The sequence below is a fragment of the Mesoplodon bidens genome, assembly GCF_964165515.1.
Source record: "Mesoplodon bidens genome assembly, chromosome: 19".
NCBI classification, from domain to species: domain Eukaryota; kingdom Metazoa; phylum Chordata; class Mammalia; order Artiodactyla; family Ziphiidae; genus Mesoplodon; species Mesoplodon bidens.
Genome location: NC_138179.1, coordinates 33,204,225 through 33,224,294, shown reverse-complemented (window position 1 = coordinate 33,224,294; position 20,070 = coordinate 33,204,225). Strand labels below are relative to the sequence as shown.

At 42.7% G+C, this 20,070-nt stretch overlaps 1 protein-coding gene across 15 annotated transcripts in view; it reads right to left on the bottom strand.

Moving 5' to 3' along the window:
* The window catches only part of CEP112 (centrosomal protein 112), a 390,168-nt gene that overhangs the window by 23,700 nt on the left and 346,398 nt on the right, over nucleotides 1-20,070 (bottom strand). For all 15 annotated transcript variants that reach the window (XM_081218503.1, XM_081218514.1, XM_081218517.1 and 12 more), the window contains one exon: nucleotides 17,485-17,574. In XM_081218503.1, the coding sequence (XP_081074629.1) occupies nucleotides 17,485-17,574 (90 nt within the window). The remainder of the gene's footprint in view (nucleotides 1-17,484; nucleotides 17,575-20,070) is intronic.

Below are 20,070 nucleotides of genomic sequence, written 5' to 3'. Positions count from 1 at the left end.
ACTTTTTTTCCAGGGTCTCCCATTGCCTGGGAAGGTTTGTCCCAGCCTCTACCCCTACCCTTCTGACTGGGGCCCGATGCCTGGGACACTTCTGAGGGAGGTCACCGCATTTTGATAAACTAAAATTTGGTGATGAGGCCATTTAAAAAAAGTTTTCATTTTTGGCTTGTAAACGATTCACACATCAAAACCACCTAGGCTTTGTTCTTTGACGCATCCCCGGGGCCCTCCAGGTATGTTGAGCTGTTCAATATACACAGTAAGCCTTCGGCTCTAAGTCAAGAACTTTCTACCCACATCCAAGAGACCTTATTACCCCAGTGACTTGTATTTCAACAATTTTCTTTCCATAACTCCGATCCCCCACCTGGAAAATCCTCTGTTTGTAGTTAAGCACTAAAAGTCTAAATAATTCAAAACCACAAGGGCAGAGAAAACCCTAAAACCACCCGACTGCACGCGGCTTTTGGGGAGCAGCGTTCCTGGGATTACAGGCTGAAAAGGAATCAAAGTGCCTTCTGACAACAACACAAAGTCAGACCTACGGCTCCTCCTTTCCTGGGATGGAACAGAAGGGTTTCCTTTCCGCTCTAGTTTTGCTAAAATTTCAGTGGTTTCTCTTCTCCCAGTTCAGCACTACTGATTCACGGTAAGAGCTGGTGCCACCATCTCAGCCGAGGACAGGCTTGTGCCACGCAGAACCCTCGAGGGACACTTCCCCCTGGTCTCTCCTTTCTCCATCCTCCCCACCACGCGGAATCCCGCCTCCCCCTCCCCCCCACCCCCGCACCGTTCCGGTGTCCAGTACTGTCACGTGTTCTCACCACTCTCCCAGCACAACTGTCCTTGGGTAAAGATGCTCTGACAGGTGACCACTTTGAGTCTGTAGTGGAAAAATATAGTTCTGGTCCCTGATACCTGAAATCCTGCCCTGGTGATTTCAGTTTTCAGTGTGTGAGTAGGGGAGACATTTTGGGAGAGAGGCAACTGACCTTTCTCTCTTCACTGAAATCACACCACCGGTTTGACTTTGGCTGGTACTAGGACTAACTGTATTATCATTGCCTATTATGATTGACTCCTCTCTCTCTCCTTTCCAAGATGTTATGCCATTGAGCCCCAACTGTTAGATCAACTGTAAAACCTAGATTTAGCATCAGGGAGTGTTTTTTCTCAATACTTTGTTTTTAGGTTTGAGAGGCTATCGTGCCACATTGAGGTGCATGTGTCACCACACAGATATAAAGGCAGGACCTGAGTTTGAGAAAGAGGTGCGCCCTCGGAATAGAAATTTGGAAATCACCGCAGAAATGACTGCGGAGGCGCTTGGGGATAGATGGTATCACTGAAGAAAAGAGAAAGTATAGCTGGAAGAAGTAAGAAATAGAGACCAGAAGACAGCTCACCTGTGATAAGGGGAAAGGCCAAAGCCCGGGAGTCAACAGAAGAGATTGTAAAGGGGGGTCTAAAATGGAGCAGAAAAATAGGATAATGCAGATCAACAAGCCAATGAAAGTTAACTTTAAGAATCTCTGCTACTTGGATCTGAGCTCTTCCAGGGAAAGATTCTCTCACTCATGCTATGCTCCAGGGCTAATGGTGTCTGGCACATAGTAGGTGCTCTATACATGTTGGCTGAATGAATAAGAGCCTTCTCCTATTAAAAAATAACTTGCTTCTGAGGAATTATTTACAATTGCCAAGATACGGAAGTAACCTAAGTGTCTGTCAACAGATGAATGGATGAAGAAGATGTGGTTCATATACACAATGGAATACTACTCAGCCATAGAAAAGAAGAAGAATTTGCCATTGCAGGAACATGAATGGACTGGGGACTTGGAGGGCATTATGCTAAGTGAAATAAATCAGACAGAGAAAGACAAATACTGTATGATCTCACTTAAATGTGGAATATAAAAAATACAACAAACTAGTGAAAATAACAAAAAAGAAGCAGACCCACAGATGCAGAGAACAAACTAGGGGGTACCAGTGGGGAGAGGGAAGGGGGAGGGCCAGGGTAGGGGGAGGGAATTAATATAGCCAAGATTTTATAGTAACTATAAATGGACTATAACCTTTAAAAATTGTACAAAAATTTTTTAAAATTAAGAAAAATAACTTGTTTCTCTCTTCAGTGAGGCATGTCTTCTTTGAGGTTTATTGATTTTTGAAATATCCTCTAACCACACTCTAATATGGTTGTGTACGTATCTTAGCTAGACTTTCCTCCCGGGCGGGTCAACTCACTGTTCGGGTCCCTTCACTTTCTGTATATTGCTATAACTCAGTCGGAATTTTAAAAACCTCGTAATTTAAAATCTCAGGACGTCTTCTGTTTGCTGGCAACACTTTGTACCCACGAATGCAAACACTTTTATCATTCTTTGTCACCTGTACCAAAACCCAAATACCAACAAGTGCCACCTTTAAAACACATCATGCATTCTTCAAGCTTCCACCCGACGTCGCCTCCCCCCAGACTTAGATGCTCCTAAATGCCACGGATCCCAAAGAAGTGGAACCGGCAGCGATTCAGTAACATGATTTCTGTGTGTGCTACAATCAATTTTTGGCAAGATTCACTGAAAAGGTCAGTGTATGCATAAGCAAAAACCTAGCAGTTTTAAAGATTAATGAAAACGAAGTAGACATCAGTTCAGAATAATAAATCTAATTGTTAACCAACTTAATCCAAAAATGAATGGACTGTACAACTCATGTATTCACTGATGAAGCAGCAAGTGCCCACCCTGTGCGAAGCACCGTGTGGATGCTAGGGCTGGGGGCATGGGGCTGGAGGTACCAAGATTCAGCTTCATGGAAATGACTGAGGAACCAACTCACGTTACCGTCCTCAAGCGAAGAACTCACTCTTATAAAGAAACAAAGCAGTGACTTCCCTGGGGCTCCAGTGGGTGAGACTCCACAATCCCACTGCAGGGGACCTGGGTTCGATCCCTCGCTGGGGAACCAGATCCCTCACGCGCGCCGGGACTAAGAAGTCTGCGTGCCGCAACTAAAGATCCAGTGTGCCTCGACTAAGACCCAGCACAGCCAAGATAAATAAATATTTAAATAAATAAGTAAATGATTTTAGAAAAGAAATAAAGACTACATGCATAATAGATATAACAGATTAACATGTACGTACATAAAGCATTGTTTACTACTATTTCCAAAGGAAAATGCATTTCCAGATGCCTTTTGAGGTGGCTTGGCTGTGCAGAGCGTGGGTAAAACAAACAGCATGCAGCTGGGCGAAAAGGGACATTTTCTAAGCAGGTTGCCAAAGGGAAAGTGGTGGTCAGTGAGCCAGGAATCTGAAGGTCAGACCACAGGGTGACATCATAGAAAAGAGCCCCCTTGACGGTGGTCGAAGAGCTAGCTCCAGGAGGGGAAACTGGGAGAGAGGGAGAGTGTGCAGGAAGGGGAGATTTCAAATAAATGGCGGAAGACTATCTCAGTCAGTAAGTGGTACCAATAACTGGGTATATGTTTAGAAATAAAATTAGGTAAGATCCCTGTATAAGCTTCTATTGTTGCTGTAACCAATTACCGTAAATGTAGCAGCTTGGAAGGACACAAATCCATCATCTCCTCGTTCTGTAAGAAGTCTGAGCGGGCTTCAGGCTGCGGGCCCCGCTGTTTCTCTGCTCTGGTCTCACAGGCCAAAGTCCAGGTGTGGGCTAGCCCAGACTTTTACCTGGAGGCGCCGAGGGAGCATCTGTTTCCAAGCTCCTTCGGGCTGTGGACAGAATTCAGCTCCCTGCAGCTGCAGAGCCGACGTCCCCCCTGCCTTGCTGGTTGCCAGCAAGAGAGCCTCTCTTACCCCTGAAGGCCCCCTGCAATCCTCCTCATGTGCCCCCCACCCTGGGGCACTGGACCCTTCTCACACCAAGAAGCTCTCTGGCCTCCCCTTCGGCTACCTGTCTTCTGCCTTCAACCAGAGAAAGTTCTCTGCCCTTAAAGCGGCCATGTGTTTAGACTGGGCTCACCACTTGCATAATCTGGGATAACTTCCCTGTTTTAAGGTCACTGATTCTTAACTTTAGTTACATCTGCAAAGTCTCTTTTACCACATAATGTATATATGCACAAATTCCAGGGACAAGAGAATGAACCTCCTTGGGGAACATTCGGTTGCAATCCTTATACCACATGGTATACAGCAATAAATTTGAGGTGGATTAAAGAGTTAAATGTACAAAACAAAACTCTTAAAATTAATGAAAGAAAATAAAAGAGAACATATTTTATAATCTTGGGTAGGGAGGACCTTCCTAAGCAAGCTTAGAAATCATAAAGAAAAACATGGACGATAATGTTCTCAAAAATTAAAACACCGAATAAAAAGAGTAAAGATAAGCAACTGGGAGAAAGTATTTGCAACTTATTTAACAAATCATTAATATACCGAATTTGTAAGAAAATGAATTTCTATAGATCCAATTAGAAAAACAAATCAGTAGAAGAGATCAGCAACGAATGTGATCAAGTATTTCACAGAAATGTAAATACAGATGGTCCCTGACTTATGATGGATCGACTTATGATTTTTGGATTTTATGATGGTGTGAAAGTGATACACATTCAGTAGAAACCATACTTTGAATTTTGATCTTTTCCTGGGCTAACGATACAATTTTCTCTCGCGATGCAGGGCAGGGTCTCCCAGTCATGTGATCACGAGGGTAAACAACCAACATACTTACAACCATTGTGTCCCCAGACAAACCATTCTGAAAAAATTTCACTTTCAGGACGGTATTCAATAAACTGCATGAGATATTCAACACTATTATAAAATAGGCTTTGTGTTACATGATTTTTCCCAACTGTAGGCTAATGTAAGTGTTCTGGGCACATTTAAGGGCGGCTGGGCTAAGCTCTGATGTTGGGTGGGTGAAGTGTATTAAATGAATTTACAACTTGCAGTATTGTCAACTTAGGATGGGTTTATTACGATGGGTTTATCAGGATGTAACCCCATTGTAAGTCAAGGGAGACCTGTAGTGGATTTCCACTTCTAGTAATGGAAGCCTACGTAATTCCCTCCCAAGTCTGCTTCAGGGTATTAGGGAACTAAGAAGGCAGGGAAGAATTATGGGGCCAATCCTGGAGATGGGAGAAATCAAGAGAACTTGTAAGTCTGGCATTTGGGGACATTTTAACACAGTGGCCTTTGCCACTTCTAGATTGGTTGGCGAGAGGTTGAGAAGCTGAACAGATCTTCTAACAGCCTCACAAAAGAAGTCAGGGGGACACAAACTGCAGTCCAGGAGTTCCTGATAAAATCCCATGCTTTTGGGTGGAGCCCAAAGGGCTACACCCTAGGAGTAGGAGTGAATTGGAAACAGACCAGCCCTCTCCAAAACTGAAACCTAGCTTCAAACAATCTCAGTCCCTGAAAATGGATTAAGGTTATTCAAGGCGGCAAGTGCCGCTACCTGCTTACCTAGAAACAAATGTAAATTCTCTTTGGAGACAATTATCATCATCCCAGGTCCCAAATTATTTCTATGAAGTTCTATATAAAATATCTGGCACACAATCAAAAATAGCCAGGCTCACAAGAAAGCAAGACTATATGACCAAAAGCCAAGAGAAACAAATACAATGAAATGAGAACCATGTGAATTCCAGATAATGGTTATCAGACCTAGACTTTACAAGAACCAAGATAAATGTTCAACAAAATAAGAAAAATAGTTGTGAACTTCAGCATAGAACAGGAAACTAAAAAAAGAACCAAGTAGAAATTCTCTCTCTGGAAAATACAGTCACCAAAATTAAGAATGGGTTTAACAGCAGGTTAGACACAGCTGAGGAGAGACTCAGTGAAACAGAAGCTAGATTTAAAAATATCCAGAATCAATACAAAACATAGGAAATATAGTTAGAAGATCAGATATATGTATATATACTTATAGTCTCAAAAAGAAGAGAGAATTTGGCAGAAGTTAAAATAGGAAATCTGATACTATAACCACTAAAGAAAGTATATCCATAGTTAATTGAAAATATTCCAACAAAGAAAACTTCAGCCCAGATAGCTTAATCTACCAAACATTTTAAGGAGGAAATAATTATCAACATTGTACAAACTCTTCCAGAAAATAAAGAGGGAACACTCCATTTTGTTTTATGAGACCATCAAAATTTGATACCAAAATCTAGTAATATCATCACAATAAAAGAAAATAGTAGGCTAATCTCATTAATAAGCATAGATGTAAAAATCCTAAACAAAATATTAGTGAACCAAAATCCAGCAAAAGGTAAAAAGGGATAAGTCACCATGATCAAGTGGGGCTTATTCTAGAAATGCAACCTTGATTTAACATTAGAAAATCAGTCTATGAAGATCACTGCATTAGCAGAATAAAGGACAAGATTTATATAATTATCTCAAAAGATGGAAAAAAGGCACGTAAGAAACATCCATTTACGATTTTAAAAAGGAAAAAAGACTCTTGGTAAGAAGAGAAAGAAACTTACTAAATGTGATAAAGGGAATCTATACAAAAGTCAATTGTATTTCTAAGTACTGCAACAAACTGTGAGAAAGTGAAATTTAAAAATAATGTCATTTAAAATAGCATCATAATTGTCAAATACACAGGAATAAATCTAACATAAAATGTGCAAGATATCTTTATATAAAATGATAAAAATATAACAAAAAAATTAAAGAATGCTTAAATAAAGCAGAGGGATATTCTATGTTCATGGACTGGAAGATTTACTAGAAATTGACAAGTCCAGTCTAAAATTTATATAGAAATGCAAAAGGCTATGAAGAACCTATCATTAAAATGTAAGCTTCACAAGAACAAGGATTTTTGTTTGGTTTGTTCACCGACGTATATCAGGGCCAGTAAAGGGCATGATCTATCACAGGCGCTCAGTAAATATTTGTTGAATTGAATTGAAATGTCGAAAGTATGTATCACTTGGGAGTTTAGAAAAAGAATTCACTCTGAGCTGTCATTTAGTTACCGTGGCACACACTGATTTACCATCTCATTTACCTTCCTCTGTTTATCAAGTCAAGCAAAACCTCAAAATCTTATGTGCTGAATGAAGCATTTGGGATCATTCAGTCCAGTTTTCCAATTTTCTCCCATTCTTTCTGCAGGGACATTCAGTCAAATAAAATCTTAAAGCTGAAGGGCAGAAATATGAGAGAGACAGTGGCTCTGGTTCCATAGGGGGTGCCTGACCTGACACTCCACCCTTCAGACCACTGCCATCTTTCTGCTGCTGCCCCTGTGAGACCCAGCACAGCGTCCGAGCCTGGCGCCTGTGCCCTCTCTTGCCCACACTAGGAGCAGGGAAGAGCCCCCTGCGAGTTTGTCAGAGCCCACAGCAACAGGCTGCTAATTCCTCTCTTGCTTCTTAATCAAAAATGAGACAATCTCCTGTCAGAGTCTCCCCGCTGCTTCTCCTCATCCCTTCTGAATAAACCTGAGTGTAAATCTCACATCTCCATTTAAAGAATGGATCTTTAAACAATGCTTTCTTTTATTATAATAATAGAAGCTCCTAGAAGACAGCAAGTTTTCCATGTAGATTCAGTGTGCTGAGAGCTGAGTAAGTAGGTACTAGGTTGTCTGATTCACAATCGGCCTTTTATTTCACAAAACTTTAATAATGCCAATAATGCTATATTCTTCACTAGTTCTACATTTTCCATTTGATTCAATAAATCATTCTTTTCCTTGAAGGTTTTATAATACTCTTTTTCAAATTGGAACTATGTCCTCTAATTCTGTGTAGAAATCCAAAAGGTGATTTACATGGAAAGTATATTCAAATGGCCTTTTAAACTTCTGAATTTTCCTTTGTATTAAAAAAAATCACCTTTCTTTCCTTATTTCTAATTCAAATTGATATACATCTGATGCATCTAAAATGTCTCTGCTCTGGCATTTGTTTGACAATAAACAATTTCAATTGTTTCTACCTCAAAATAGTCCTTCCTCAACAGGAAAAGGAGGTCTTTTCTGGCTGGACTATGGTATAAAAGGAATTGCATGTAAGTGGCACCATAGACTATCTGATACTCTTTCCTGAACGTGACAAGCACAGTAAATAGTCATCGGACATCTCTCCCTCTAACCATGCTGACTCTCCCACCCTCTTTACCATCTCTTTGTTTATCTTTTCTTTTACTTCCTCTTTCCAGCTGTTCACTCAATTCCATGAATTCAGTGCTTAGTAGCTGCCAGAAAAGTGAGCACTAAAGACACGGCTCAGGGATACAGTCTCCCTTTTTATCTTCCTGGGAGACGATATCTGATTACCCAGGTTAATCCCTGATAATTCTCCTTGTCCTCCAATTTTAAAAGGTGGGGTAGGGGAGGGGGAAGGGTAAGCTGTGACAAAGCGAAAGAGAGGCATGGACATATATACACTACCAAACTTAAGGTAGATAGATAGTGGGAAGCAGCCGCAGAGCACAGGGAGATCAGCTCGGTGCTTTGTGACCGCCTGGAGGGGTGGGATGGGGAGGGTGGGAGGGAGGGAGATGCATGAGGGAAGGGATGTGGGAACAGATGTATATGTATGACTGATTCACTTTGTTATAAAGCAGAAACTAATAAATAAAAAAGAAATAAAAATAAAAATTAAAAAAAAAAAAGAAAGTCCTCTAAAAAAAAAAGGTGGGGTAGGACTCAACTTGGTTTTAAGCTTTTGTTCCCGCTTTTTCTTTAAGGGCCTCCATAATTTACTGATTTGGAGTAAATCATTTGGATTAAATCATTTTTGGATTTTAAAAATTAATTTTAAAAAAGACTAAACTTAAAGCCAAAACTGCCTCAAAAAAAGGAACAAACTGAAAGAAGTGAGAATGCATGAGCACATCACTTCACCCTGGGCAGGCACAGCCCGGCTCTGAACCTGGCAGCCCCAGGTCAGAGGTCAGATCCCAGCACGGCCAGCCCGGCAGCCTCCACCCCTGCTTCATCGTCCTCCCACTCCCACCCGTGTTCACTAACATGCATGGACCAAGAGCCACGCAGAAAATGCTTTCTGGAAAAACAGCTGCAATGATGCAGTGGGTGCTTTGTTGACACTTGGCTTTGATACGTCAGCAAAGCACAGGATTAAAACCACGTGGCGGGCGCCTCAGGGACCCGCCTGCTCTCTCCTCCAGCGAAGTTCAAAACAAAGGGAATCTCAAGAAAGCAACGATGGAACACAGAACCCATTCACCCAACAGGAGCTGCTGCAAGTTATCCATTAAAAATGGCTCTGTGATCATCATGTATAGTTTTTAGCATTGGTTTTGGGTACAAGTGTTTGACTTGCTTTGCCACTAAAATCTATCAGAATAACTGATTTACAAGGAATGGTTTGAAGAGATGTATGCTTCAAGTGTTTTTCAGAAAACCGGGGCAAGTATTCAAACTCTCATTGAGAATAAGATGTGGCCAAAATTGAATATGGTTCTATCCCTTATAACAACTCAAATTTTAGAATGATGCATTCATACCAGCTGTCTGGGAACAAAAGAATCAGTCTGAATTTGTAAATAAACTGTGGTTATAAAAATTACTTGAAACAAGCCAGAATAATAACCACTAAACGTGAAAAGTCAGTAAAAGTCTTTGAATTATATTTCTGTTGCAATTATTATTCCTGTTTTCATAATGTGCTTAGGGATAAAACATAGTTTTGAGCTGTTAGTACTTTTAAGTAAATTTCACTGCAGATGAGTTAGCCCACAGCAGCTAAGACTGTGAAGTTTTAAAATCCATTATGGAAAATGGAAAATAGAGGCTTGGAAATCTGTAGAAGACGAATTCTTCCTTTTAACAATTGTCATGATTGCTGCTTAATTGATTTTCTGTCTGCATTGCATCTTCCTCCGTAAGCCTGCCTGTGACTGTAGATTTGTTGGTTACCCTTGATGCTGACCGAGGTGTTTTAAAGATAAGCGGTGCTACCCAATGAAAGCTTTACATTTATTGATGTTGGTTCTCCTGATGTTCATGTTTCTCCCCGACAGATCACTGGGCTTGGTGGGAGGCCAATACATTCTTTGGGAAAATACAAATGATAATGTAACAGTACAGCAGGCAGAAGGAGCTGAGATGTTAACATTATCCCAAAGCTACTGATACCAAAGGAACATGGGAAGGAAGCAGCAGAAAGCTAAATTTCTCAGTAGAGAAAATCAAGGGCTCCATTTGTATTCATCCTGCTTTGGCCTTCTGAGGGCATCCCATGGAAGAGATCTGCAAGGAAGGTCTGCCCTACTTCAGGGAAGAATAGAACGGCCGGCACTTGTGACAACATGGATGAACCTGGAGGCCATTATGCTAAGAGAAATAAACCAGGCACAGAAAGAAGAGCTCACTCATCTATGGAATGAAAAAGAAAAGAAAAAAAGAAAAAAGAAAAAAGTTGAATTCATAGAAACAGAGAAGAATGGTGATTGCCAGGGGCTGGAAGGTGGGGGAAGCTTCTGGTCAAAGGGTGCAAACCTCCAGACATCAGATAGTTCTGGGGTCTAAATGCACAGCCTGATGACTATAGTTAAAGATACCGTATTGGGTACCAGAAATTGGCTAAGAGAGGACACTTTTTTTTTTTTTTGGCATATTATGCTTTATTATTTCAAGAAAGGTAAAAATGCAACTGAAACACACAAAAAAGATTTGTGCAGTGTTTCATGATTCAGTCTTGGTAGGTTGTATGTCTAGAAATTTGTCTGTTTCTTCTAGATTGTTCAATTTTTTGGTTTATAATTGCTTGTAATAATATCTTCTAATATTTTTATTTGTGAGAATAATTATAATATCTTCTCTTTTTTCTTTTCAAAAGGATTACATATCCTTTCAGTATAATTGATGATCTAAGAGAGGACACTTTAAATGCTCTCACCACACACAAAAGTAACCGTGGGAGGTGATGGACGTGCCAATGAGCTTCACCACGGCAATCACTTCACAAGGCATGTCAAGTCATCACGCTGTACATTTTAAATACATACAATTTTACTTATCAATTATATCTCAGTAAGGCTGGAAAAACAAAGACTGAGGACACAAAGAGGAAAGGTGGGCCATGTGGCAGAGGGTGCTGGCATCCTGCTCCGTCTTGGTTTTCCCTGGACCACGGACCCTTTGGTGCCTGAGGCCTGGGGAAGAGCTGAGGGACACAGATGAGCCAAGAGAAGTCTCGATAATCCTACTCACCCCAGACGAAAATTATGGAAAAAATCTGTAATCTTTATTACAACAAAAGTCTAGACAAGAATATGTGTAGAGAAAGTCCATCTAGACTGCGTGCAGGATGCGCGTTACAAAGTCTCTGTCATCACTGCTCAGGCGTGGTGGCCTTTGAACTCTCCACCCTCCAACTCCCTACACCATGAGATGCTCCTAATCCTCCCTCCATTCCTCCTCCATTCCTTCCTTTCTTCCATGGATTCACTGAGTACCACATGGGCCAGGCGCTGGGCTAAATGCTGAGTGTACGGATGAAGAGGACACAGTCCCAGCTCAGGGACCCTCCCTCAAAGAGCAAAGTCTCCCGAGGGAGTCTGACAGGAAAACCTTTAATGGAGCTTCACAGAAAGTATGACCAGAGCACAGAGCAAAGGGGGACAGGGCAAGAGTGTCCTGAGGATAAGACTCAGAAGAGCAGAGGCTCCATGAGCAATTCAGTTCAACAACAAGGGCTGGGGATGCCATGAAGATGACAGTTGGGTCCTTACCCTCAAGGGGCTTAATGTTTAGTAGGAAACTATCTCTGGTTTTCATGACATTAAATTCTTCTGGCTCTGCTCTCATCTTTCTCACCATTCATCCCTTCTAAATCCTCTCTGGATCTTCCCCTACTTTCTCTGGCCCCTGGAACGTGGTCCAGCCCATGGTTCTGCTCACGGCCCTCTTCCCTCTCTGCTTTTCCTTGTCAATATCATCCGTCAAGATACTTCAGAAACGTTCACGCTTCTTTCTTAAGTTCTAGATCCAGATTTTCAACCTGGGCTCTTTCTTATATTCTAGGTTCAGACTTTCTTTCTGGGGTTCTAGATCAGATTTGTAGCTAAAGGAATGTTCGGCTGCCAGCATCTCAGACGCTGCCTCTAGAAAATGATGCTGTTGTCCACTTGGTATTATTTTTGACATATTCCTTTCTTTTACTCTCTAAATCTGTGTTCTATGAATTTTAAGTGAGTCTTCACATCTCCTCTTTTCCTCTTCTACTACCTTTGACAATATCCAGTTCAAGCCCTTTTGATTTCTCTTGCGACTAGTGATGTGAATTTAGTGTGATCACGTACGAATTAATCTCTTTTCGTCTCTTTTTCCTTTTATCCTCTGCTGCTGGATTAAGCTTTCTAAAGTAAAGACGCGATCATCTAACACTACCCAGTTAAAGAAGAAAATACTCAGTGGCTGAACACTGCTTTCTGGCCAATGACTGAAGTCCCCGGCATTGTATCCAAGCTTGTTGGGTGCGCAGTGCGGGGCAAGGGGTGGACAGTAACAAAGACTTGATGCTATCGCCATTTTGAGTGGATGAAACGAAGGTAGCTAACTTCTTGGGTCCTTGCCCCACGGACACCCCCTCTGGCCAGGACGCCCCCGAGCCTGCTCCACCCCCGAACCCCTCATCCTAGCCCAGTGTCCCCTCTCTGCTGGTGACCAGCTCACGGGGCCTTCTCCTCTGTGAAGAATTACAGCCACACACATTGCACCCGCGTTATGTTCTCTAGTTTCTGAAGGTTTCACATGCATCTTGTTTTGGCGTTCACGTGAACCCCGTGGGAGGTGTTATTATTGACATCTTAGGGGCCTGATTTGCCCAAGTGACTTGCCCAAGACCACACGACCGCTGGTGGCAGAGGCGGACTTCTACCTGCAGTGCTTCCCTGCTGGGTCCTACTCGTCCTTGAAGCCTCTCCTGTTTCCCCTCCCTGTGTCTCACTAGGAGTCTCAGGACAACCTCTGTTCCCTCCCCAAACACAGGGAATTACCAGAATCACCTCTGCTGAAGCATCTGCTGTGTCTAGGCCTTAACTAGATATAAAGCGCCTACTGCAAGGCTGTGACTGGAATATATTTTAAGACACTTTAGGGTGACCTGTGCCTGCACAGCCCAGACCTGAATGCCTGGACACACCAGATGAGAACTAAACCAGCCGGTGGCTGAAACACGCCAGCCAGGAAACCCGAGAGGCCCCGGCTGCAGGTGCTGGAAACACTGCCTGCCTGTCAGCAAGCACCAGGCCCTGCCTTGGGTGGTGGACCTTTTCCCGCAGGGTCAGGAAGACGGCGGGCAGTACCAGGGCTGCATTCTTCCCGCATCATGTGAGCTGAGCCTCTAAGCCTTTGGAAGAAAAGTAACATCTTCTAAATGCCATGACCGCAGTCTACACTTTACACCCATCTCTGCTCTGCTAGACTGTAAACTCCTTGCGGGCTGGAAGGAGAACTCATCCGTGTTTCTTCTCAGTACCTGTCATGGGCCTGCACAATACGCCTGTCAAAGGCATGCAGTGTGGGGTAACTGTATGACACTGCTGTGAAATGCACGGCATTGCATTCTATTTATTAGGTCTCAAAGTATTAGTTCTTCTCACTAATTTATGTAAAAGAATCTTCTGGGAAACTGAGTGATCCATGTAATCAAAACTAATCATACATTCGAAACTGAAAAACCCCAGTTCAAAGCAGGGGTTTTGTTACATGTATATTAATATTTATATTATGTATTATATTAGGTTCAAGTCTGACATTGTTTAGTGCCTGCGCGATAAATATATGCTTGCTTTGCACAGTGTTAAGAGCGCCAAGTAAAATTTTAGACTGTTTCTTTTCTTCCCTCTCTTTTCTATAATTTATCAGACCGAATTATTTTGGCAAGGGCTAGCAAATCACCTAGTCTCCCTGTGGATAATGAAACATTGTTTGTTCCCGAATAGGAGATTTATCTTTACCCACAACCTGAACCCGAGTGATACGCGCCATAGATGCATTTCACACTGTGGTCAATACAATGGGAAATCATATCCCGGGGTGGGCGGTCTGCAACCTCCCGCGCCCCCCCACCCCGGTTCTGCCATTGCCATGGTAGGGAAGTTGTGGCCTTTTCCAATGACTCAGTTTCCTTACATAACAAGGAAGTCTGATCAGAGCTCTGATCTCCCCTCCTTTGCTGCAACTATGGGATTCTTGCTCGGATCTTATCGAGAATTAGAAATTATTAACTCCTGGTATGGAGAAAAAGAATGATAGCTTTTAATTACTTTCCTATTTATGGATTACAGGAAAGATATGTTTCTATAAGGCTGACTTAGAAGGAAGTTGGTCTTTTCTAATTTTATTGGTGTTATCGTGACGCTTCACAAGGGGCAAATTAACCCTTTGTAACCACGGATGAACCAGCCTTCCCTGGGCACCCTGGTGACAGACCTGCCAAGGGTGTGGACTTAGAGGAGAGGGTTGATGCCACTGAGGCAAGTGGTGGGCAGCTAGGGTACCACCCATCAAGACCTGATGAGAAGCAGCTTTTTGTGTTTAATTAAAAACACAACTTTCAGAATGCCTCATTCATATTTTTGTTTTTATAAAATCAATACACAGGAATTTTTCTTAAATGAAAAACAGAGACAGTTTCAACTTTTTTTTTTAAGCAAGCAAGTTAAGAAAAGAAGCCCAGGAAATTGTCCTTTGTAATTCTGCCAGTTTCCATTTTGATTCTTTATGCAACTAGTATCAGGATAATAATATTTGGTTGAAACGAAAGAGAAGAAAAGTTCCAAGAAGCTGTTCTGAACACATTTTGGTTGTTTGATTGGCTGATGTCAGGCTAGCTACTGTTATTTTGCAATTGCTTTGACAGACGCAAAAAAGAAAATAACAATTTCAACATTTTAAAAACCCTCGGTAAGCATATATATAATCAGACCCTAAAAATTGTACATGACGATACTTCTATACTTCTCATTATTTTTGACTACCTCTATTAGTGTCACAAATGGAAAGGTCAGATTTAGATAAAAGTTAAATCAAATTAAATATAGATGAATAGTATTTATGAAGTGCCCATGATTTGTTCTTCAGCTTTACTGAAACAATTGGCATTTTTGCTTAGCTACATCCTAGGATCTCGTGGAAAGAACCCAACATTTCATGGTTGCAAAGATTATGAAATATTCAGCTTTACCCATGGGTATTTCCTGACATTTCTTTGGTGAACTGGAGGCTAATAGAAGATATCAGGAATTAGTGTAAGAAATAGTCTAGAAAGCTATTGTCACTACAAAGATGAAAGCAACTTTGATGATCAAAAAGAAGTCAATAAAATAAGACTGAAGTGGTTCCTGAATCCTTCCCTATTGTTCATTTGGGATTTCTTAATTTCCCTACTCTCAATATATTATGGAATCTTCTGTGTGAAGTTCTGCCATGAATTAGAGTGATGTCAAGGAAGTTTTACCTTAAGTCATATTTTATCACAAACTGGAGAAGCCCAGTCCTCCAGGGAGACCTGTTTCCTGCTTTTAAGAAGCTTGTCTTCTTTTAGTTCCAGGCATCCCAGCCAGCTGGGGGGTTGCAGGGAGGCTCAGATGACCTCAGTGACAACTGAGCCTGTGCCAGTCCCACCTGAAGGCCACACAGCCACCCAAGGAGGTATTTTCACCTGTGGCCAAATCGGCTCTGCTTCTGCCTGCTTTGCTCTTTGCTGCTCTCTGCCCACAGAGAGTTAATGGCATTGCCCGCCATACCAGGTGTCTGGGGTGGTATTTTTTTCCCTGCCATCCTTAATAAACTCACTTTCCCTATCACTGCTAGGCAGCTGTTTAAACTAGAAATGCTGTAACTTAAAAACTGTCATGAAAGGAGCAAAGATTTGGAATTCAGCTAAATCAGGGTGTGAATCCACCTGTACTGGTTACCAGCTGTGTGACCTTGGATGTGTCACTTAAGCTCTCTGGGTTTTAGTGTGCCAACTGGGAAATGGGAGGGTAATACTGGCCTTACATGGTTATTATCAGGATAAATGAACTAACATGTGTAATGTTTCTTGTACAGTGTCTCTCATCTTGTGGGCCTTCAATAAATATAGTTATTATTAGTTTTTCATCCTAGAATTTCCTATTTTGTGATCCTGTCGTGGACTGTCCGACATAGACCCTGTACAAGCCATATCGTATATAGACATGATATATACATACATGACACAAACATGACATGTATATGATGCAGGGCATACATTAGACAGTAGGAAGGAATTATAGGAGGTCAAGTCCATTCAGTAAGTATTATTACTTGGCATCTATTAGACGCTTACACCTGCCATTTTGTGCAATCCCTACCTTGGGGTCTTGTTTGTAAACAACTCCAGAGATGACAAATTTCCTCTATTCGCCTTACTTCAGGGCTTACTCTTCTGACAAGGTCAAAATGACCTAACCCAATATTCCTGTACTGAATTGACTACGAGACAACCAACGTATAAGCGTCTGCAAACACCTATGGTGGGTTCAGTCCATAAAGATTTGTGGCACTTAGAATAATTTTAGTAATGCTGTACGCCATAGCTGAGGACAGTGCATTTACAGAAGGTTTCATTAAGACTCATGAAGTTTATTAATACACTGTTGACTTTTCAGTTTAAATTTAGTTAAATTTACTTTAAATGTAAAAGAATTGGATGAAAATGATCCCGTGGTTTGAAAATAAAATAGGTCATTAGCTATTGTCAAAGCCAGATTATTCTGGTTATACTGGATTTGTTTCATTAACACACTGGAAAGGAGGAGAAAATTAAAATTCAAAAGAAAACATGATCTATGTCTCTAAGTGCAACGATGTCCCTGTGTTCTGATATGACGACACAGCAGACATCGTTGGCTGCATCCCCAACACGCTTCCCCTCTCCCTTGTCCGAGCTGTCCTTCCTCTTAGGACTCCCTCGCTGGCGGCAGGCAGACCCTAAGCGGTCCAGCCTAGTTTGGCACCCTCCGTCCTCCCGCCAGGGATTGGACGTGTGACCTGCTCTGAGCATGTGGACTGCTCTGGCCAATGAGATGAGAAGGGAGCTGCGTATGGGGGTGCTTCTGGGAAAGGTCTCCTGACTTTTCGGAAGGGCACCCCGGAAACGTAAGTCCCTTTTTGCCTTTGGATGCTGCTAGATCTGCGCGGCATGCCTGGAGCTGCTGTGAGCACCGTGGAGCTGGCTTTGGGATGGACCCTACACAGGACGTAGGGCCGCGGGAGCGAGAGAGAAGCAGAGCCAGAGACCCAGAGCTCCCTGCCCAGAGCCCGCCCTACCTACAGGCTTCATGCGACAGAGGTTAACAGGTTGCGAGGCAACAGATCCCTTTGTTGTTTACGCGCAGCAAGGGGCCGAGGATTCTGTTACTCGTGGCCAAAGCACCCGGTGGAAACGGGACCCACGTGAGCTCCCGGACCTAGAGAAAGGGAACGAGCAAACCAGCCGAGCGGGCAGTACCTGCTCCTGTGATTCCAGTTCCTTGTGCTGCAGTTTTTTCTCCAAACATCGTACTTGATTCGAGCGCTTTTCTAGCTCGTCTTGTAAAGCCTGAAACGGTATAAGATAAATACAAAAACATTAAAAATTAGCAGCCTTGGAAAAAAGTTTTACCACCTGAACTGGTATCAAAAAGGCCTCAGCTCTGGTCTATTACTGCTGCTCCCAAACCAGCCTTTCAGTATCAGGCCCAGATGTTTTCTACTTTAGGAATAACTAGTATCAAAAACTCCAAACTCACAAACCAGACACATTAGCAGGTGTCAATTCATCTCATAAAAACATCTCCTGTTCCCAGCATAGGCACACAAGCATGCAATAAAGTGTAGAACTATTGCTAATTAAAGTAGCTCTATCAGGACACCTGTGAGGTACACCTACACTCTGAAAAGTGTCCTGATAGCTAGGAATCGTAACACTGGACCCACATGACATTTTTCAAAATTACACTCTGGCAATTTGAGTATGTTATGGTAACCTTAAAGGCATTTTTTATTAAGCCATTGAGGATGGCATGGAATTTGAGGAAACTGTAAGAAATAGACAGAGATGAACACTTTCAGTTGCCAAGTAGCTGTTGGAAATCAAATTCAGGTTCATCTGGGGGAAGCCGGGAACGGAAAGATCAGTAAATATCATTGTATCAATTACTATTTTAAGTAAAGAGGTGAACTAGAAAAGAAACAGGATCCATTCAAACAATCTGATGTAATTATAGATATAGCACATGGGAAATGACGGTGAACAGAACACACTCTCAAAGAGTGACTGCAAAGATGCTAAATGAATTCTCAAAATAAAATTCATTCAATTAAGACTTCTGAGTTTCTGCTCTAGGTGAAGGACTGTGATAGGTATTCCAAATAAAGCAGTGAAAGAAAACAGACGAAACAAATTCCCTGCTCTCACGGAGCTTCTGCTGTCCTGGGGCAGACAATAAGCAAACAGTGAGTATAATATACGTCAGTGGTAAGTGCGGAGGGAAAATAATGCAGGGAAGGAGGCTATATTCTGGAGCGTGGTGAGCAGGGGGGTTGCAATTCTAAACAGATGGCCCAAGACAACCTAACTGAGCCAAAACCTGAAGGAGAAGAGCGAGCAGGTCACAGAGACACGTGCAGGAAGAACCTTCCAGGCAGGGACCCCTGCACGTAACGGGGGTCAAGTCAAGTCAGGTCCCGTGAAGCCTCAGAGGGCAGTTGAGGACCTCAGGCTTTATTCGAGGTAGACGGGGGCTCCTGGAGGGCTGTGGGCAGGGTTGCTTTGGTTGCCGTGAAGAACAGATTGAAGAGGGACACGGGCAGAGGCAGAGAGGCAGGGTCGAGGCCGTGAAAACACACTGGGAAAGGGTGGTGGAGAACTGGACCAGCCGGGTGAGGCAGTGGCAGATTCCCAATCTATCTGAGGATAGAGATCGCAGCCCCAGGGAAAGGACGCAGAGCATGAAGAGTAAAAAAAGCGAAGACGACTCTGGGATTTTGGCTTGAGCAGGTAGAAGACTGCAGGTGGGGAGGTTCGGGAGGGACAGGTTAGGGGGAGAAGGTCTGGAGCTCAGCCTGGGCTATGTCGAGTGCGGGATGCCTGTTCCACATCCAAGCCGAGATGCTGGGTAGCAGCTGTGGGGAAGAGTCTGGAGTTCAGGCACAATGTCTCAGTTTGTATCCACTAAAAATTCTTTCAATGCAATTCCAGTCTTTTCTCCATGTAGATAGAGTCCGTGGTTCTTAACCTTTTTCTGGTGTTCTAGCTCCACTGGAGCGTCTGGCAAATGCTGTGTAGTCACTGCCCACGTGGCAAAAACTGCTTATTATTTTGCCTGTGATTTCAGGGAGTCCAGTTGCCTGAAGCCTGTCCATGGATGGACCCCAGACTAAGAACCTCTATTTAAAAGAGTATAGGGCTTCCCTGGTGGCGCAGTGGTTGAGAGTCCGCCTGCCGATGCAGGGGACATCGGTTCGTGCCCCGGTCCGGGAAGATCCCACATGCCGTGGAGCGGCTGGGCCCGTGAGCCATGGCCGCTGAGCCTGCGCGTCCGGAGCCTGTGCTCCACAACGGGAGAGGCCACAACAGTGAGAGGCCCGCGTACCGCAAAATAAAAAAACCAAGCAAAAAAACTCAAAAAAAAAAAATCAGTTTAAAAAAATGGAGAGTAACCAAGTAATATCCCACTTTCCAAAAAGTTAAAATGTATCAGACTAAAGGAAAAGGACAGCTGTTCCTGGTCTCATATTCTAAAAAGTTATTAGGTCATAAGATGTTCATCCTCAGTTTGCCAGAGGCCTGTATGAACACGGCCACAACTACTGAGTGAGCACAAGAAGGACCTTTCTTTTAAGTTGTGGCTTCTTTATTCAAAAACCTTCCAAGTTGACATTTGACACACCCACAAAACAGAACTTTTACTTTATTCCTGAGAAAAGCCCAGGATCATTAAAGAATGGAATGTCCAACACTGGGTCAAAAATCTAAAACAAAATCCAACTTGAAAGGCTACGCTGTTTATTCTGCAAAAGTAGGCCCCGCCTCAGCTCTGCTGTGTGAACTTGC